The sequence below is a fragment of the Pistacia vera genome, unplaced genomic scaffold, assembly GCF_008641045.1.
Source record: "Pistacia vera cultivar Batoury unplaced genomic scaffold, PisVer_v2 Contig761, whole genome shotgun sequence".
Classification (NCBI taxonomy): domain Eukaryota; kingdom Viridiplantae; phylum Streptophyta; class Magnoliopsida; order Sapindales; family Anacardiaceae; genus Pistacia; species Pistacia vera.
The window spans coordinates 354,960-376,407 of record NW_022196625.1 but is presented as its reverse complement, the minus strand read 5'-3'; the positions used below and the strand labels follow the sequence as shown (position 1 = coordinate 376,407).

At 35.9% G+C, this 21,448-nt stretch overlaps 3 protein-coding genes and 1 pseudogene across 3 annotated transcripts; 2 read left to right on the top strand and 2 right to left on the bottom strand.

The window, feature by feature from the left end:
• Positions 1-2,013: 2,013 nt before the first annotated feature.
• LOC116116123 (E3 ubiquitin-protein ligase RHA2B-like) lies at positions 2,014-2,898 on the bottom strand. The gene has a single exon (XM_031402220.1). It carries the CDS (start codon positions 2,769-2,771, stop codon positions 2,265-2,267), a length of 507 nt encoding a protein of 168 aa, XP_031258080.1. The 5' UTR covers positions 2,772-2,898; the 3' UTR covers positions 2,014-2,264.
• Positions 2,899-5,541: 2,643 nt separating this feature from the next.
• Positions 5,542-7,474, top strand: LOC116116121 (50S ribosomal protein L11, chloroplastic-like). Its single transcript, XM_031402219.1, has 4 exons — positions 5,542-5,863; positions 5,936-6,108; positions 6,194-6,257; positions 7,106-7,474. Exons 1-4 carry the CDS (start codon positions 5,557-5,559, stop codon positions 7,312-7,314), a joined length of 753 nt encoding a protein of 250 aa, XP_031258079.1. The 5' UTR covers positions 5,542-5,556; the 3' UTR covers positions 7,315-7,474.
• A 1,356-nt stretch (positions 7,475-8,830) lies between these two features.
• LOC116116117 overlaps positions 8,831-21,448 on the top strand; it is a 38,993-nt pseudogene continuing 26,375 nt past the window's right edge.
• On the bottom strand, positions 14,686-16,485 carry LOC116116118 (protein DMR6-LIKE OXYGENASE 2-like). Its single transcript, XM_031402217.1, has 3 exons — positions 16,187-16,485; positions 15,528-16,097; positions 14,686-15,371 (listed from the first exon to the last, which is right to left on the bottom strand). Exons 1-3 carry the CDS (start codon positions 16,418-16,420, stop codon positions 15,036-15,038), a joined length of 1,140 nt encoding a protein of 379 aa, XP_031258077.1. The 5' UTR covers positions 16,421-16,485; the 3' UTR covers positions 14,686-15,035.

The following is a 21,448-nucleotide window of genomic DNA, read 5'->3' as shown; positions in this document are numbered from 1 at the left end:
AAATTACCCAAGACTCAGACAAACCCTAAGTCAAGAAATCGCAACTATAAAATTTAGATCTAACCCTAGACAACCACAAATTCGAAAAACAATCTCACAACCTAGAATAAAACCTAGCCCTAATACCACTTGTTAAACATGAGATCATCTGAAAGCAAAAATGTGCAAACCTAAGTTTCTAATCAGTAGCAAATATCACAAGTAAATAACATAAGGTAAAAGCAGTGGAGAAAATGTACACAAGGATTTTTAGTGGTTCGGTAATCAATTAGATTGCCTACATCCACTCTTTAGAGCAGTAAGAAATCATTCACTATGAGAATAAAGGAAACCCTACAAAGATTGCAACTCTCTCCTTTACACAAAGAAAACCTGAGAAAAACCCGCTGTAATACACCCGAAATCCCAGATGTTCCTCACCTATCATACATATCAAACAACCAAAAGTTAATCGGCATTTTATACACAAAGTGAAAGGAAACAGAAAAGCAAACTAAAGCCTACCAACATCGTTTGATTCCATCAACGATCTTCAAGGTTCCAGCACATCCATTTATAACAAACTTTCTCTCTCTATAACCAAGAGAAAAAGATCAAGAATGGAGCACACCCACAGTCGATCAAAACCTAATTCAGATTAGGTTACATAACAATCATAGGGAAAATTCCATAAATACCCCTTTGCTTTTAACAAAATAACTTTGACCACCCAAGTTATAAAGCTAACTTCCACGTAAGGCATAAGTCAATGCCACATCACAACACTATTAAAACACTCTCCACGAAAATTATCATAGTCAATCAATGAGTCAATTCTTAGCTCGGAATAAATTATTTGTAGATGCCAAATTGTCGATTGTCCGATTGCCTTGCACGGCTAAGTTATGTTATTATTCGGACGGCAGCATTGTAAGTGAAGATTTTTTCAGGCTAATGACAAACATGCCTCTGCCAGATTATCCGGAAATAGTCCAAAAAAATCTGGTCTTTGACACTTTGTTTGTTAGTTTCCATATATTTGACCAGAAACCCAGTACATTAAACATATTCTAAATGAGATTTTATACTTTGGAAAAAAATAAAATAAAATTGATATATTAACATTGTACACCTTCAAAATGTTTATAATCAATTTGGTTAAAAATTAGATAAAGATATTAGAATCATGTCCCTTCCATGACATGATCATCGTCCAACAGTCAATAATTTGAACAATCAATGAACTTCCGCCACACATTGTACTTGTATACCGACTTAGATCTGCACAAAGGACAGGTAAATTGACCCTCGTCCATCCATCTTTCCAGACTCTTTATGAAACACGTGAGAACAGTTGCATAGTCCTCTGATCTTGTGGCTTTTCTCAATGCAATCTAAGCACCCTGCACATGCCGTGTTATTATCCTCAAATTCCTTGAGTAATTTGCCATATTCTATAACTGGTAGTCTCTTCTTGATAAATGAGATGAGTATATAAACTGGGACTGGAACTGGTGATGGAGATTGACCATTCATTAATGGAAGAACATACTTGGTGGGATGTTGTTAAGAAATAGCTTGCTCAGGTGGCTCGAGTGGATCCACAAGTATAAGTGCCTGTTTCAAATAACTAATATGATGTAACAGGTATACGAATATGATGCTCATCATCCTTTTCTGCGTCTTTATGACAACATGGGCCAAACCATTATGTGTTTTGAGTTGGGTGTGTTGAAGAGAGAAGAAGAAGAAGAAGAAGAAGAAGAAGAAGGCCCGCCATAGCTGACCGTTGGCTTTTTACAGATTCTGTGTATTAGCACGTGATTAGAACAATAAATATAAGATTAGCTTAACAATATGTTAATAATATTTCTGCACATGACTGTAATTTTTTTTTTGGTTCATAAAATGCAAATTCCATGATTGAAAAGGAATTAATAAATGTAAAATTTGGGTATCCAAAGACTTGGCTAATGAAGTGTTTAACATTAGGTGGCTTGATATGGTAGGTGGTATAATCAAAACTTTGTTTTTGGCTTGACAAGTTGCTCTGGTATCTTTTAGAGGTGTGGCGGCTTCCTCGTTCTGTTGAGTTCTTTAAGTCTATCTGAACACCCTGTCAGTGTTCACTGACCAGTTTAATGCAGTGTCCGAAGCTAGATTTATGAAATCATAAACATAGAAAGAGAAAGGAAATAAGAGATGCCAAAAATAAATAAATAGGATTAACCCAAAACCCAAAAAACCAAAATATATTTACACTAGAGTACTTCAAAAGACATTAATTAATAAGATATCATCTCTCCCTTAGCCGGAAATAGCAAGGATCTACAGAGAGGGCAGGTAACTTGACCTTCATCAACCCAATAATCCAAGCACTTTCTATGGAAAAGATGCGAACAGTTGCGCAACTCTCTGATATCTTCGTTTCTCTCAATACATTCTAAGCAAACAGAACATACGGAATTGGTATCTTCATCATCATTATGAGCTCCAAATCTTTCTATAAAGCTGCTATATTGTACAACTGGAAGGCTCTTCTTGATCAAGGATGTTAGTATGTGGAGTGGGACTGTGACAATCGAAGGATTTGGACCATCTATAACAAGAACATAACCAGTGGCAGTGGGATCTTCTTGAGAATTAACTTCTTGTAATGGTGACGGCGGTTTGAGCAGACCCAGATGAGCGAGTAACATCAAAAACATCAACTTGAAATGGCTTAGCTTCTTCACCAGAAATGTGATGTTTATGCATCTTGTCATCTCCATCACAACATACACCAAACCCATGTGTGTTTTTGCAAGGCCGAGATTGAATTTGATTGGGTTATATTTGCTTGTTGCTTTGCCTCAGGAATCTTCTTCGTCCGGCCACCATTATGAGTTGCCTCGGCAGATGTCTTCTGTCGCAACCTACCTTTCCCCAAAACTATATATATAAACTTCCACTAAAACGGCCTTAACCATTAAATAAATAAATAATGCTTCCAAATTTTGAATTCTATAACAGCATCATTACAAGGAAGTGCTGTGTTTCTTAATATGGTCAATGGTTTCATATTCAAATATATCATAATCAAACCAATTGTTCTACTAATTAAATAAAAATCTTAGGGGGCGTTTGGTGGGAGCTTATATAACAATTAATAAAAATCTTAGGGGGCGTTTGGTGGGAGCTTATATAACATTATTTGGGTTATGTTATTTTATATTACTTAATTATCATATTTGGTTGTTAAGTAATACAAGATTTTGGTAATCTTCCAATATTAATAGTAGTTATTATTAATAATATTGGAGGTAATCAGATTACTTTTATTTTCTTAGGTATTATAAGATTATTTTTTGTTACAATTTTATCCTTTATTAGTAAATTTTTTTGATAATAATGCCCGTATTTTAAAATCAATTTACATTAATCCACCATTACAATTTTACCCTTGTTTAATTATGTTTTTGGACAATAATGCTCTTATATTTAAAACAAATTGCAGACTATCACCGCCAACAGTTGGCCAACCACCACTGTTGACAGTTGGCCAACCACTGCCGATCTCCGTCGAAAAGTCGTTAGAGTCACTAAAAATAACTGAGAGTCACTGGGAGGCTCCAATATGGTCGTTTCTGACAATATTGATGGTCAAATCGGCCATATCGGAGTAGATCTGGCTGGAAATGAGTAGATATATTATGGCAATTTTTGGCTAGATCGATGGATATTAACGACCAGATCTATGACCATTATCGGCCAGATCCATGGCCATTAACGACTATATCTCACCCAAATATGGCCGAAAATGGCCAGAATTGATATGGCCATTTCCAGTTAGATCTACTCCGATATGGTCGTTTCGGCCATCAATATGACCAGAAACGACCATACGAAGCCTCTCGGAGCCTTCCAGCGACTCTCGGTCATTTTCAGCGACTTCGGCGACTTTTTGGCAACGGTTGGCGGTGGTTTAGGGTGGTGGGGGTTATTTTGTTATAAAATAAAGTTTTACATAAGCTGAGGTGTTTTAGCTAAATCTGAAATGTTGGGGGTTAAAAAATTATTCAAAAATTAATGACAAAAATAATATTATATTAATATTTAAAAAAAAATGTAATTTGATAATTTATATAACATATCCACCAATTTATTCATTCCAACCAAACATATTAATATAACATATCTATTATTTTTTCTCAATAATCCCATATCCTCCGAAACAAACGCGTCGTTAAAAGTAATCATGTTAAGTTTATTTAACAGTAAACGACATGTTCCCACCCAAGGTTTGACGAAATCCCAAGTTGGTAAGCCAAGTTCTATTTATTCCATATTCCGACCCTTATAGTAGCAGGAAATGGTTAGATATAACGGCTCAGGGGTAAATTGGTCATTTCACAGAAGAGGCGCACATTAGCAGATCGCAGCCCCTGATAAAGTTCCGGTGCACGTTAGCCAACCTCACCGCCGACGTTCTTTCACCCAAAATCACCCTTGTCACCACCATTCGAACCCTCATCCTCCCCTCTACAAAACCGTACCCTTGACAATCCCTTATCACTCGCCGATCGCCAGCCATGACAGCCGCCACATGCGGCTGGTTTTCGTCGATCTCTACCGACGAATGACCACTAAACGGTTGCTGGGACATAGGGGTTTTGTAGATTAGGAGATGCGGGTTGTAGTGGTGACGTCGAATTAGATTTTCATCGTCGGAATCTGGCGAAGAATGATGAAAACCTAACCCTGACGGCGCCGTCGATTAGAGAGGTCAATGAGTCGGGAATCAGAGGGGTTTTGGACGACGGACGATGGGGAAGCTGATGGAGGTGATCAGGGGTTTTGCCGTCATCGGAAACAGCCCAGATCCAATGAAAATCGAGATAGTGCGCAGTCACTGAAAGTATAATTGAAATAATTTTAAAATAAGATGGTTAATTTTAGTAATTTAGGAGCTAAAATATAATTTATTAATTTAGAGTTAAGGGTATTATGATAATTGTACTTTATTATCCCAACAAATATTAACAGTATTATTTTAGAAGTGGAAATATAGAATAAATAAAACTTGACTGTATCGGATTTCATCAAACCTTAGGTTGGAACACGTCGTTTACTCTTTATTTAAAAACCAAACGCACCTTAAACTAATCATGTTAAGTTTATTTAAAAGTCAAATAAATTGTTATATAACATTATCTGGCTTTGAGTAAATGCACTGACGGAAGTGACAAGAGTTCTAGAAGACGTGCGTAGTGGGAGTTCCCAAAGCAGCCCGATGAATAAAAGTGCTGTTATTTACTTATTTTGTTCGCCATAAAGAATGCCAACTTGTAAAAGCCCACCGATCAACCAATTCAGTCTGATAAATCGTGCTCCACCAGGAAAAGGTAGAAGACAAAAAAGACACCATAATCGGTATTTTAGTCCAGTTGATACACCACGTTCATTCCCTTTGGTGGTTTTAAATTGTTTTTTATTGATGAGATGATGACGAATTGACGATGCAGTTTGAGTTTTATTAATATTGGGCTTGAAATCCATTACGATGGCCCAATAATTTAGTATGGGCCTGGGAAGAAGATGACGTTCAAGTATGGAAGATACAATCCTCCATTGGTTTTATCCAAAACAGCTCTTCTCCTTTCTCAATCTTTCACAGCTTCAATGGCTTCCTCTCTATCCACCTCCTCTCTGGTTCCTTTTAAGAATGTTGATAATGGTAGACTTTCCTCTTCTATGTTCCCTTCACCCATCAACTTATCCTCTAACTCAAATATTTCTCTCCAATTCTTCAGCAAGAAACCATCTTCGCTTCTCTCTTCCAGTCGTAGATTTCTCACTGTCATTGCCATGGCTCCTCCTAAGCCTGGAGGAAAATCCAAGAAAGGTATCCCCTTTATACCCATTTCTTTCATTTTGATTATATGAATTGACTTGATTTGGGTGTTTGAATTTGCAGTGGTTGGATTGATAAAGCTGGCTCTGGAAGCAGGGAAGGCCACACCTGCGCCGCCTGTGGGGCCAGCTCTTGGTGCAAAGGGTGTAAATATAATGGCTTTTTGTAAGGATTACAATGCTAGAACTGCTGACAAAGCCGGTTATGTTATTCCCGTTGAAATTACTGTTTACGATGTACGTTACTCTCTTCTTTCATTTTCAATTCGAATGCAATGCAAGGTTTAGCATTCTTTTGTTTTACTCATGTCTTTGTTTTCAGGATAAGAGCTTCACTTTTATTCTCAAGACTCCTCCTGCTTCTGTTTTGCTCCTCAAGGCTGCCGGTATACATCTATTCTCACCAAGTGTTTGATCATTTTTGCTTCTATTTACATGTTCTGTTTCTTCCCTTAATTTGGATCCTGCACCTCACTTTTAGGTGAGATTTGCCAATATTAATATTGGTTTTGAGCCAAGAAATATAAGTTTCAATTTGGTAGTCACAGAAGAATTCAATTTACTCATAGAGAGACGTACATAGAGAAATAAAGATGCTATATTGTTGAGGGCTAAAAATTTTCTTATATGGCATAATCACCATGTTCTTAGTGGAGCCGGGGCCAAACACATGTTGTTTTGTGTTGATTGTATCTTGCTGGTTCATTGTTTATCTTACTTTTGTAACTCACGTAATGACATGGTCTTGGATCATGCAACCATATAAGAGAAACACAATTATGACTTGAAGTTGAAGAATTGGTGGTTTCCCTTCTTGGCCAAGAACATTGTCAGACATTGAAATGAACCGAATCCTATTCTCTAGGAATGACGATTTGAAATAGTGAAAATAGCTTCCTTGTGTCATTGTCTTCAGAATATGAACTAAACTGACTGCAGAACTAGTGTAAGGTGTTTTGAACGTATACATGAGCATGCCACATTCTAGAAATATCTGTGACAGTATGCTTAAAATAACTTGTTTCGTATGGTTGTGATTGTCATTGAGAAAGAGGATATTTTGCCCATGCTGAATGAGTTAGACCCTGTCCAACAGAGAGTTTGTTATAGTAGAATAGTGGTATATCTTAATTGTAAATGGTTAAATTGATCAATGATTACTCTTCATACCATTCTGCCGTTTAATCTTCACGAGTATAAGATAGTCATTTGCTTATACTGGACACTTCTGTAGGAGCGGAGAAAGGTTCGAAAGACCCAAAGTTAGAGAAAGTGGGAAAGGTTACCATTGAACAATTGCGGGCCATTGCCACTGAAAAACTTCCAGATTTGAATTGCACGACTGTTGAATCAGCCATGAGAATTATAGCAGGAACTGCTGCTAATATGGGAATTGATGTTGATCCTCCTGTTCTTGAACCCAAAAAGAAAGTAATCCTGTAGTTTGATTAGTTCTTTTGTAGCTGTATGGTAGTAATTATCTTACATGAAATTCATCAAATTTTATGATGTAATATCCTACACATCCAATTTTTGTGTACTTTTGATTTGTAATTTGGTTTCTTAATGATGAATGGAGGCTGGAGCTGCATTAGGAATTTTAGCAAAGTTTTCATCTTTCAAATGCAACACTCTTATGAGTTTAGGATTATTTATGATAGAATAATACTATGTCACCTTGTCAAAGGCTTCATTAGATATAATATCTGCAAATGAAATTGAAATGGATTTTCCAGGATAATTCTTCAGCAGTGTCAATTGGGCATGAGAATGTGCCCAAGGACAAGGATCCATGGCTCAGACTCCTTGGTAGTCAATTTGCCTTCTCCGGGTTTTGCATTCTTTGCGAATTGCGATTGAATAAATAAAAACTATTGTGTTTGCAAACAATCTCTTATAGATATTATTCTATATTGAAGTTTGCTGAACTTTGTTTATAATCTCCTGTTCTTGAGCCCAAAAAGAGGTAACTCATATAGTTTGATTATTTCTACGGTTGTTGTATGCAGTGGCAAGATTTATGATGAAATATCCTACGCATCCGATTTTTGGTTTCTGAATGGTTGAAGGCGGTAGGTTTGTTAGGAATTTAATCAATTTATAGCAGAGTTTTCATTTTTCAAATGATGAAATACCAGACAGACACCATTTCATGAGCTTGGAATCATCTCTCCGATAGGAATTGTTCCACGTCATATTGATAGAGATTTGCTCTTACAGGGCATGATACTGAAAGTGATAAAGATATTTGACGATTGAGTTTGATTAAGCAGACAGAAAAGAATGATTCGTAACATAATTATAAACAAAGACCGAATGTTTTGACATGGACAAAAACACAAAATAGAGTGAGTGGCAATAATGGTTGGTAAGAAGTGTATAAAAAATACAATATGTAAAGGTGCCTTATCATCTTATCATAAAGCAAGCATTTTTTATTTTTCTATGTTGAACCAACCCATATGTGTCGGTTTCATGATACTTGACAAAACCTCTTTTCTTCATGTCATTATTTCCCATATCTAGAGAATATTTCAAGCATGCACCCCTTGGAAAGGAAAAGGAACAAATGAGATGGGACTTTTTATTTCATGGCATATACAACATCTGCAGCTTCTCTTTAACCACTGTAACCTGCAATTAGGGATTGACTTCTTGGTCTCCATTGTCAGTCTCTTAATGCTCTTACCCTGAAAACCAAAATGCAAAATAGCCAACTTTCCATAATCATTCCCTCAATTATTGGAAACTAAAAACACAGACGGAGTCGTTGTGTAATTGTGACTATTAACTAGTGCCATCACTCTCATTGCATATCGAAATATTAAATATGTAAGACCAAGTCATAATAACCACAAAACTAGTGGATAAGATGGCGGCCCGAAGGGTTAAAAGTGTAAAAGTGCGATGGCCTTAATTAGGTGGAAACAAATTTCATTAATGGAATGATAGGAGAGAGAATCATTTAACATTTATATAAGGCCATGGTCTTGGCCCTTTGTGTTGTATTTGTAGTATATACTTATAAATAATAAATACAGTCCCAACAGCAACACCAACACCAGCATCAAACACCTAATATTCCTTCCTTCTGATTCGTTTGCATATTTCTACAAATTTTGTGGCACGTAAAGGAACTGGAGACGCCGACGTTTATTCGTCATTCATTCAATGGTACCCTTCTCTTTTTCTGTCTTTTTGTTTCTGTTATTTTAACGATGGGTTCACCTTTTCTTATATTATTCTTGAATCGCTGCCTGATATATGTTGAATATTCATGTTAATATTCTCTTTCTGCTGATGTGAGATAGGCATCTATGTTGAGTATTGGTTGGTTTATAATATGTTAATGTAATTATGGATTTGTTCTTAAAAGAGAAAACCAAACAAATTTCGATTCCACATCTTATCCAACTCATGAACAAAAAATCTGATTTTTGGTAGTGGGTCGGTGTTTTTATTCTTTTTCTGTTATTTTGTTTGCGTTGATGATTGTCAAGAAATTTAAGCGACTTATAAAGAGAGTTCCGGAAGAAAATTTCGAACCGTATGAAATTTGTGATTGAAATCTTTTGGGAGTAGGATATCTTTCCATGTTTAACGACTAAGGAATGTGGAAAATTGGGCTGTATATAATCGCATATGTGAAACTAATTTGAGCATGCTAGAAATTATTGAAGTTTTGGTCAGGGATTCTTTCAATATATATTGGTGATGTGTAGTCAGTCAGTATGTTAGTGAAAGATCTTGTATGACTTTGGGCAATATTAGGTTTTTGTGCAGAAACATTGGTTTAAGAACAGGGGATGGTAGAGGTACCATGTGGTGCCTTATGGATACTCAAAATGATGAGATGTCTAGATGTAATTTGTGTCTCTGTGTATTCTGATACAATTTTCTGTTTGAATCTGCATTGATTTAATGATTACTTGTTATGATTGTTTGTTCATATATATTATCACTCTAGCCGAGTGCTTGAACTGGTATGAGAAGTCATCCAAGATATGATGTTATCTTAAAAGTACACAACTTTAAATTTTTTTCCCCATTTTAATCTATTCTTAAAACTTCTAACTCGTTCTTTTCAATCGCTGTTTCTGTTGGCTCCGGGTGATTCATATTGTTATTTCACTTCTCTGTTTGATGTTAACTTGCTTTATTTTAAGAAATTTCACAAATTTATTATCTGCAATTGATTATTTATTAGGATGCTTGCTTTTCCAAAATTATTCTGGATTATCCCTCTTGTTCCTGTTTTTGATGATGTAAATTTTCAGATGGAAGTGCAAAATTCTGAACATTCGCATATAATCGAGGTATCTGGAGATGTGCCGACTGTAGAAAGAGGCCTGGCTGGGAGTAAGTTTTGTGGGACAGCACCATGTGGATTTTCAGATGCTCAAACCTCTTCCAAAGATGCGAAGGAGCGTACTGCATCCATGCGGAAACTTCTGATAGCAGTTGTGCTCTGCATCATATTTATGAGTGTAGAAGTTGTTGGAGGTATTAAAGCGAACAGTCTTGCTATATTAACCGATGCAGCTCATCTCTTGTCAGATGTTGCAGCATTTGCCATTTCGCTGTTCTCACTCTGGGCATCAGGATGGGAGGCAAATCCACGTCAATCTTATGGTTTCTTCAGAATTGAGATACTCGGTGCTTTGGTTTCAATCCAATTGATATGGCTTCTTGCTGGGATCCTTGTATACGAAGCCATTGCTAGACTTATTCATGATACTGGTGAAGTTAAGGGATTTCTTATGTTTGTTGTTTCTGCATTTGGTTTAGTTGTTAATATAGCCATGGCAATCTTGTTGGGTCACGATCACGGACATGGCCATGGTCACGATCACGGACATGGCCATGGCCATGGTCACGGTCACGGTCACGGTCACGGTCACGGGTACGGACACGGACACGGACACGGACACGGACACGGACATGGACATGGACATGGTGATCATGATCATGGACATGGTGGAGATGATCATAGGCACGAGGATGGACATGGTGATCATGATCATGATCACGGATATGGCGGAGATGATCAAAGGCATGAGGATCATGATCATGGACATGGTGGAGAGGGTCATAGGCACGAGGATCATGATCATACACATGAAGTTCATAAGGAAACACTTGACATTGGACTAGGTGTAGGTACATATCATCGTAATGTCGAAGCAGATCACACCAAGCCTTTGCTTAACACTAGTAATTCCGAAGACGAGAAGAAACTGAAGGGTGGACCAAAACAGAAGAAGCAACGAAACATCAATGTACAGGGGGCTTACCTTCATGTACTTGGGGATTCCATTCAGAGTGTTGGTTAACTCATATAGTTTGATTATTTCCACGGTTGTTGTATGCAGTGGCAAGATTTATGATGAAATATCCTACGCATCCGATTTTTGGTTTCTGAATGGTTGAAGGCGGTAGGTTTATTAGGAATTTATAGCAGAGTTTTCATTTTTCAAATGATGAAATACCAGACAGACACCTTTTCATGAGCTTGGAATCATCTCTCTGATAGGAATTGTTCCACGTCATACTGATAGAGATTTGCTCTTACAGGGCATGCTACTGACAGGGACAAAGATATTTGAGGATTGAGTTTGATTAAGCGGACAGAAAAGAATGATTCGTAATATAATTATAAACAGAGACCCGAGTGTTTAGACGTGGACAAAAAACACAAAATAGAGTGAGTGGCAATAATGGTTAGTAAGAAGTGTATAAAAAAATACAATATGTAAAGGTACCAACCTTATCATCTTATCATAAAGCAAGCATTTTTTATTTTTCTATGTTGAACCAACCCATATGTGTCAGTTTCATGATAAGACAAAAGCTCTTTTGTTCACGTGTCATTATTCCCATACTAGAGAATATTTAAAGCATGCACCCCTTGGAAAGGAAAAGGAACAAATGAGATGGGACTTTTTATTTCATTGCATATACAACATCTGCAGCTTCTCTTTAACCACTGTAACCTGCAATTAGGGATTGACTTCTTGGTCTCCATTGTCGGTCTCTTAATGTTCTTACCCTGAAAACCAAAATATAATAGCACATCAAAAACACTTTATAAAACCTAAACTCTTTTTTATAAAAAATCTATCCATACAAATAAAAGTTAAATAAACTCTTTATCTTTAAAATATAAATTAGAAAGTGAGTTTGACTCTTCTCTATCCTAATTTTAATTAATAAATTATAAGTTTCTATACATTTTATTTATTAATTCTCTCTCCCATTAAGTCTTTTTCTAAAAAATAAAGAGCATCTTCAACTAAAAACACACACGGAGTCGCTGTGTAATTGTGTTGACTATAACTAGTGCCATCACTTTCATTGTATATCAAGAGGGGTGAACAACCTACACATACCCAAAGTTTGCTGCATAGATAAAGTGGTACCTAAAAGGTTTAGAAATGATAAACATCCATTTTCTGTCATGTTCGGTTAAAAATTTTTATCTGCTAAAAGATAAAAATAGTAAAAAGACTGGAAAACCCATTGATCTCTATTCCCAACGTGCACTAGTAAGGGCCAGTGTCATTATTTATCATTGAACTTTGTGAAAAAATACTAAATCTAGTCAAAAAATCGATCGATGATGTAAGAGGGCTGTGCAAACGGCCTTGGAGTGAGAATGAATACGGAGAAAAAGATTTAAAATTTAAAAATTTTATGATTGTAGATGAAATTATTATACTGTCTTTTAGCAGACAGAAATCCTTAACAATATATGACAAACAGTATTTATTGGTCAATTCTAAACTTTATGGGTATTACTCTGCCATTATTCCAAACTTTGGGTTGGTGGAATTCGTTCGGCCTATATCGAAATATTAAATATGTAAAACCAAGTCATAATAACCACAAAACTAGTGGATAAGATGGCGGCCCGAAGGGTTAAAAGTGTAAAAGTGGGATGGCCTTAATTAAGCGGAAACAAATTTCATTAATGGAATGATAGGAGAGAGAATCATTCAACATTTATGTAAGGCCATGGTCTTGGCCCTTTGTGTTGTATTTGTAGTATGATTACTCACGTTAATGACATGGTCTTGGATCATGCAACCATATAAGAAGAACACATTTGACTTGAATTTGAAGAATTGGTGGTTTCCTTCTTGGCCAAAACATTGTCAGACATTGAATGAACCGAATCCTATTCTCTAGGAATGAGATTTGAAAATGTGAAAATAGCTTCCTTGTGTCATTGTCTTCAGAATAAACTAAACTGACTGCAGAACTAGTGTAAGGTGTTTTGAACGTATACATGACATGCCACATCCTAGAAATATCTGTGACAGTATGCTTAAATAACTTGTTTCGTATGGTTGTGATTGTCATTGAGAAGAGGATATTTTGCCCATGCTGAATGAGTTAGACCCTGTCCAACAGAGAGTTTGTTATAGTAGAATAGTGGTATATCTATTGTAAATGGTTAAATTGATCATGATTACTCTTCATACCATTCTGCGCTGTTAAATCTTCACGAGTATAATATGCATTTGCTTATACGGACACTTCTGTAGGAGGGAAAAGTTCGAAAGACCAAAGTTAAGAAAGTGGGAAAGGTTACCTTGAACAATGTGCGGGCCATTGCCACTGAAAACTCCAGATTTGAATTGCACGACTGTTGAATACGCATGAGAATTATAGCAGGAACTGCTGCTATATGGAATTGATGTTGATCCTCCTGTTCTTGAACCCAAAAAGAAAGTAATCCTGTAGTTTGATTAGTTCTTTTGTAGCTGTATGGTAGTAATTATCTTACGAATCACTCAAATTTTATGATGTAATATCCTCACAATCCAATTTTTTGTGTTTTTGATTGTAATTTGGTTTCTTAATAGGAATGGAGGCTGGAGCTGCATTAGGAATTTTAGCAAAGTTTTCATCTTTCAAATGCAACCTCTTATGAGTTATTGATTTATGATAGAATAATACTAGTCACCTTGCAAGGTTCATTAATAATATCTGCAAATGAAATTGAAATGGATTTTCCAGGATAATTCTTCAGCAGTGTCAATTGGCATGAGATGTGCCAAGGACAAGGATCCATGGCTCAGACTCCTTGGTAGTCAATTTGTTCTTCGTCGTTTTGCATTCTTTGGCAATTGCGATTGAATAATAAAAACTATTGTGTGTGCAAACAATCTCTTATAGATATTATTCTATATTGAAGTTGTGCTGAACTTTTTTATAATCTCCTGTTCTTGAAGCCCAAAAAGAGGTAACTCATATAGTTTGATTATTTCTACGTTGTTTATGCAGTGGCAAGATGCACACCAAGTTCAATTGTTCCTTTTAACACCATAGGCAAGACTGATGCGCTCACTAGTTGCATGGCATACTGTCCAAGCATATGATCGTCCTCTTCATTTGTGGACGTTTTCATCTGGTTTTCCTCGGAGTTCATCTTGTGTTTTTGGTAGTTGAAAACACAAAGTTTTAGGGAGGATAATCTAAGATCTTTGATCTTTCTGACCAGTGCAAATAGTACTGGTTAATTATTCTAGGTGGACATTTGTTTATATATACCGTATGAACCACAAGTCCTTGGTCATGACATTTTGTCTTCTTCCCTTTTCTCCTCAAATTATTAAGAATTTCAATGCTTTCTAATTAGAAAACAGCATCATGCCGTGTCCAAGTTTGAGATTTCTCTGTTTCTGGGCTCTGCTGACTTATTACACGCTTTGGTCTTTCAAAAATTCTATAAAAAACAACACATATCTTAAGATAGAGGATAATTAGTTTTACCTCAATAGTCAATACCAGCACCACATAAAAATAATTCCTGACACTGTTCTAAATTAAAATTACACAACATTAAACTTGATTACAGATGAAATATAATCAATAACTTTAATGGTGGTGAAATTATCTATCCACAAACATCTAGTGTGTCTGTTGTTAATTAAAAGGATGAAGCAGTAGTAGAGGTTTTGAACATGTCCAAGCAGCATTCAGTTTCAAAGGGGGCTAGTACTGAGACTACTTGAGGCCATATCAGAGAGTTTAGCCTTCAAAGAGATTATATAGACAAATCATTAGGCAAACATGCCCAACACATGGCTTTGAACTATTATCCACCCTGTCCACAATCAGAGCTAACTTATGGACTTCCTGGACATACTGATCCTAATTTAATCACTATTCTTCTTCAAGATGATGTGCCTGGCCGTCAGGTTCTCAGGAATGACAAATGGGTTGCTGTCGATCCTATCCCCAACACTTTTATTATCAACATTGATGATCAAATGCATGTAAATGTAAACTCTCCTCTTCCAGAATTTCTCATGGTATTCAGCACATGTAAAGTCTGTATAGGCAGCCGGGTGATTATGGTCGATTAACTCCTTGGCGGGACCTATTAAAGCATCTGGCGATGGACAATAAAAGGTTGGAATGGATATGCGCTCCTTGTTACAGTTCACCACAGCTCGATGAAGCACACTCTTGTACCGATCATTGCTGAGTACCTGATACAAATTGACCCACCACGAAATTATTACGATCTTTAAATTCAATATATGCTCCAGGGCGCACATGGACAAGAGCTTGGTAGAAAATTAATTAACAGAGAATAAATTATACAAAAGGAGCAAGTTCTTTTATTATATATACAATTAATTTACCTGCATTTGATCACCAATGTTGATAATAAAAGTGTTGGGGATAGGATTGACAGCAACCCATTTGTCATTCCTGAGAACCTGAAGGCCAGGCACATCATCTTGAAGAAGAATAGTGATTAAATTAGGATCAGTATGTCCAGGCAGTCCATAAGTTAGCTCTGGTTGTGGACAGGGTGGATAATAGTTCAAAGCCATGTGTTGCGCATGTTTGCCTAATGATTTGTCTATATAATCTCTTTGAAGGCCTAAACTCTCAGATATGGCCTCAAGTAGTCTCAATACTAGCCCCCTAATACTTGTACAATACTCGGCCACGTCTTCCCTGAAGGATGGAGGATTAGTGGGCCATTCATGGACGTACCTTTCAAGAGGATAACAGTGAAGTCTCAAGAAATCTCTCCAGTTGGCCACCTTTTCGGTCTTAACATTAAAACTAGTGGAGAGCCTAGTGGTTTTGGAAGGCTCATCAGAGTAACTTTTCAACCTCTCACTCTCTGGTAATTTGAAAAATCTTCTTGCAATGTTCAACATGATATTGATCGTTTTCTCTGGAACTCCATGGTTCCTCACCTACAGGGACAGGTGTATGTATAGATTAAGATGTAGTTATAGCAAGTAATAATGAAGTTGAAGATTATTGCAAATAATAAAGTATATACCTGAAAGAAGCCATCGTGTTGGCATGCTAAACCAATCTGTTGGATGATTTCAGAGTGGCGAGGACCGTAAAGACCATCAAGATCGATAAGAGGAATAGAAGAAGCATCTGATACCTCAACTTGCGTGAGATTTGGACGGTCATTGATGGGTCTGATATAGTTAGAGGGAACGTTTTGAACAGTGGATGCAAGGTCGGAGAGTAGGAGCTTGGTGGAAGCGGTAGGTGTAGCCATATGAAATAATATATTATTATGAAATATAAAGGAAAGGAACTGCAAAAGTGATGGATGGTATGGGGTTTGATAGTCTCCTATTTATAGGAAACAATATTGCTAAATGAGGGAGGAGAGAGGATAAGATAAAGGAGGAGTTGCCGACTGAACTGCTGGAAGATATCATATCAGTGTCACGAGTGACCAACTGAGCCGTGAGAATGGACAAATTAATTGGCTTGGTGTGTGCCACTGCTGCATTTATCAAATTTATAATTCTTTTCTGCGAAACTGCGAATGGACGTAAATGAGTTAAAAATTTGGCGCTTATTTGAAGTGTTCCACAGGGATGGGTAAGGTAAGGGTCAGGAGTCAGAAATTAAATAATTAAGAATAAGTATTATAATCAACTGGTCGTCATCAATACAGCGTCTGCAAGTAACGTCACATCATATTGATCAATCGAACAAATTGTAATAAGAGGACGAAGGGCAGTTCAAAATCAATCAAATGTGTGATACAGAACGCTTGAGTTCAACGACTCTTCAACATGCTCATGTAGCTTGAGCACGTTGATCGTGGTAATTAGTTTAATAAACAAAGCCTACAAAGGTTCAGGTCCTTCAGGAATCATCTTGCAATATGAATTTAGCTGTAAAAAACTAAAACCGATTGAAAGAAAGTGTTGTTAATATGAATACGATACGAATCTTCAAATTGAACGAGATAGAAAGTAGGACCAATTAAATGAATATTATCGTATGTAAGATGACATTAGCAACTACAACGTCATTTATTTGGATGCTGATACATATCAGCTTTTAACCATCTTCTTCAACTTCATTTACCATCATCAACAACAAAATTCTTTATACCATATTTATAAAATAAACTCCCATTGACGGAAGGCACTAACCCCACCTCCTTCGTTACCAACACCTCATACTTATTTCTCAATTTGTTTTAAAACATATCACATGTTCTGCAATGATATCGGCACTATCATCTATCATTTCATTAGTAAAACAGTCATGTTGTAAATATGTTAAAGTATTCTTGTGCAGCTTGGCATCTTTTCACTCTTTTACTAGCAGCCAAATCAAATCAAGTTATCTCTAAATAGTTTAATGATTTGTTTGAGATTCTAAATTTAAACCCATATAATTATTAATAAGGGATTTCAAAGCACATGCACCTGGGTCCTGTTTACATGATACGGGTAATCTAAAATATCTACTGTGAAATTTTGCAATTCAGATATCCGGTGGTCTCAATGGTCCCAATCTTCAGAATCATTCGTTTAATTTTGTGATAGGGTAATCGACATCCAGCTGGCAATTGATTATGTATTCTTGCAAGTTGCACCCAAACTACAATTGATAAAAAATAGTGATAAAGAGTCTCGGCGTGTCAGCACCGGCACCTCTGCGGACCATGAAAACTTCTTCACGAAAATCAAAGTAATGAATTTCGATCACAATATCAGTTATTGGAAATGATCCCATCACACTAACTAGCAAACCAGATAATTTGGCAATTTGGTGGATTTCCATATGTGTAGAGAGTGGGGTCACAAATTAAACTATTTAGATATCTGTAATCGTTTGTGATCCGGAAATAATTAGGTTTGTTAACTACAAAATTACTTATACCCCTTGATTAACTATAATTTAAGGGTAATGCTATATATACTCACGAAATATACTAACCATCTTATTAATTTTTGTTAAAATTATATATGGTATTCGTATTATGTGTATGATACTCACATTATGCTTTAGGTTAGTATATTAGTTAATAAAATCTGTTAATACGCAAAGTATTATTGATAATTTAAATTCTATGTGAAACAGATCCCATTTTAAGAAGAATTTACCCATACTCGTAAAATTCAACCAGAACAATGCTCCTCCAGACTATGATCTGTTGTCATAGATGGAGCACGCAGATCAACCCTGACCTCTGGCCTCCTAGATGGGCTTCGTGACCAAAGGTTATCGAAAACAAGAACTTCCAAAGCACTTTAAAACATTTTCCTATGCCTCTCAATCTAAAATGTTTATAACCTCGACTTTAGATGACCAGTGTATGTTTGGATGTATATATTCTCACCAGAATTTTAGATGGCATACCTGAAGCTACTGATATTTTTCAAGTCAATGACACTGGTTAACTGCAAGACAAGTTAATGATTTAAGAGTAGCCTGGGTTATTTTGTATATTAGCAAAATCATATCCAAACCGTGCATTTTTGTCTAAGAATTTAGTTCCGTGTAATCACCTATTTGTAACTAACTTCAATTAATGAAAAATCCCCAATTTTCGTGTTCTTGTACTAGTTTTTCTTTCAACTGTTCTCCATAGATTTTCCTTTATTTTTCTTCATTTTTCCTGAAATCTTTCTTGGTATCAAAGCGCTATCGACTAACATCCATGGCTAATATATGAATCCTAAGTTCTCAATTTCAGCTTCTAAAATAGAGATTGAACAAGCTCGTAGTGCAAATGCGTCCAACTTAGTGCTTCAATCCTTTCTCCCAACTAGGGGTGAGCACGGGTAGCGAATAGAATCGAAACCTGCGAATAGAACCAAAACCTACCTGGAACTGACACTATGCAGATAGGTTCCGATTCCATTTTTTTGGAATCGACACTGTGCGGTTCCGGTTCCAATTCCTACATGTGGAGGAACTAGAACCTGGAAAAAAGAACCTATAGCAGGTACTCGGCTTGGAACCCGCAGTGGGTACCCTATTTTGGATCCTGGGTTGAAATGAAATATCTATGAAGAATGGGAGCTCTTGTAATTTTACATATAAAAAACTAAAATGGAACAAGTTAAATTTTTACAATAACCTAATTAAATAAATATACAATTATACTTATTACGTATAAACTACATCATATAAAAAAATTTAATAGATTATAATATATTAATATTAAAGCTTTGATTAATTAAGTGTACAATTGGAATTAGGACCAATTAAAAGAATTATTTTTGAATAAAATTGTATATTTGATTGAATAATAATATAATATTTAGTTATTTACTTCAATTATCAAGTTCTAAGTATATTTGTAGTAAATTAGTAATTAATTAATTATATAAAATAAATTGATAAACATTAATACATTATTAGTTAAATGATTACTTAATCAATTATAATATTACATTATAGTTAATGTAACGCCCCACTTGAGGTATGTAGTTAAATTATTGTTGCATTGCTTGAATGTTTATTGATTTGTTCTCATTTGAGCCTGCATGTTGTTATTTTTGGTTGGTTAGCCCTTAGTTGAATTTTGTTAAAGTTATTTTGAGAAAAATATGAAGAAAATCCCTTAAACTTTCATTAGGGGTAAAATTGTATTTTCACTCAAAATTAGTTGAAAACTTGGGGAGTGAAAAGAGATAGAATTTCATGGAGAATGTAAGATTCTTGCATCAAGATGTGAAATTAAATTTTAAAGTTTTGAATTCTTATGGTTTTATATGCTTAGGGTTTAAGAGGAAAGGGAATTCTATCAAAGAGAGACTATAGTGTTGGAGTTGCTCAAATCCAAGGTAAGTAAATCCAACTCAAGTTATAATTTGAGAACCAAGGGTGTAGAGATTTTACATATATGTATATGTTCATGATTTTGAGAATTGTTGATGAAATTGATGAATTATTGAGGAGTTTGATGATTATTAATAAGTAGAATTTAGCCATGAGAAGTGATTTTGGTTGTATGATGATTCATTGAAGTTTGGTTGAAGTCAGAAAGAGTTGAGTAGAATTTTTGGGAGTGTATTGTTTTTGGCAGGTTTAGTAGTTGTTTGCTGGAGTTTTACTCCAAATATTGGTGACTTGCGAGAGAGTTAGAATGTTAGCCAAATTCGGATTGAGTATGCATGCAATATGTTTGATGAAATGCCTAAGTGAAAATTGCCCTGTCATGTTTGTGACCTTCTGAGTAATTTTTGGGTATCTTAGAGATTTAACTGGGTTTAGACCAAAACATAAAAGTTATAGCCCTATCTCTAAGCTTTAAAATGAGACAAAAATAGTAGCAATCCGATGTGTATAACTCAAGTTATGCCTTCTTGAGTGTGACCTGTGCAGAATGACTGTCTTTGATACAACATTGCATTTGTGCTTTTCATGAGTGCATTAATGAGAATGAATCATCCATATGCATTAATTATGCATTAGAGAAAGAGTAGAAAAAGAGTAGAGAACTTTGAATGTGAGCTTTATTAAGAGAAAAGAGAGAAAAAAAAAAGAGTAGAGTAGGTTGTGCGATGGGGAACCCGTGAGTAATGGATAGAGTATTCCCGCATGTACGCCGCATGGAGAGAGCGGCATGAGTATGAGAGAGAGAGAAGTAGTGTAGCCCGTGAGAGTGTATGCGGATGAGGGCTATACTCGAGAGTACCCGAGAGAGAGATTATATACTCATATGGCCAAGGGTTCCGAATCCATGCATAACCGAGTCCGATCGGCTAAGAACGAGTAGAAGTCACGGAGAACGGGAGCGAATCCCGGTCGTGCCTCCTGTAAGACGGGGCCGTGACTTACTAAAGAGAGTTAGTAGAAAAAAAAAAAAAAAAAGAGTTCTAAGAAAGAGAAACAGAGAGATAGAAACAAAAAAAGAAAACAGAGAGAAGTATAAAAGAGAGAGTGAATGAGAATTGTAAGGAAAGACTGAGAGAGAGAGAGAGAGTTACGGGGATAGATGACTACAGGGTTTACTTACTAAGCATTATTTGAGCTCACCCCGTTGTCTTTCTATGTTTTTGCAGGATTTAGGTGAGGACACGGTTGGATGGACGTCGGCACGCGAGGAGGAATGGCTACACTGTCTACATGGTTTTTGATAGTTTTTGTTTATGATACTAATTTTGTATAAAGAATATATATATTTAATAAAAGAAAAATTTGGGCCCAACTATTTATGTTATTATACATGTATTTTTATTATGCATATTTTTATGAGTATTTGAGTAGGAAGTAGTTATTACAGTTAAATAATTACTTAATTAATTATAAGTTTATAACATTATAT

Excerpts from the sequence above, each read along its gene's own strand:
- LOC116116123 (XM_031402220.1), bottom strand. The coding sequence starts at position 2,771 with ATGGGTTTGGTGTATGTTGTGATGGAGATGACAAGATGCATAAACATC.
- LOC116116121 (XM_031402219.1), top strand. The coding sequence starts at position 5,557 with ATGACGTTCAAGTATGGAAGATACAATCCTCCATTGGTTTTATCCAAA. Across the intron at positions 5,864-5,935 it reads TGGAGGAAAATCCAAGAAAG|TGGTTGGATTGATAAAGCTG; the intron begins GTATCCCCTTTA and ends TTGAATTTGCAG. Across the intron at positions 6,109-6,193 it reads TTGAAATTACTGTTTACGAT|GATAAGAGCTTCACTTTTAT; the intron begins GTACGTTACTCT and ends CTTTGTTTTCAG.
- LOC116116118 (XM_031402217.1), bottom strand. The coding sequence starts at position 16,420 with ATGGCTACACCTACCGCTTCCACCAAGCTCCTACTCTCCGACCTTGCA. Across the intron at positions 16,098-16,186 it reads AACACGATGGCTTCTTTCAG|GTGAGGAACCATGGAGTTCC; the intron begins GTATATACTTTA and ends CTGTCCCTGTAG. Across the intron at positions 15,372-15,527 it reads ACATTGGTGATCAAATGCAG|GTACTCAGCAATGATCGGTA; the intron begins GTAAATTAATTG and ends AATTTGTATCAG.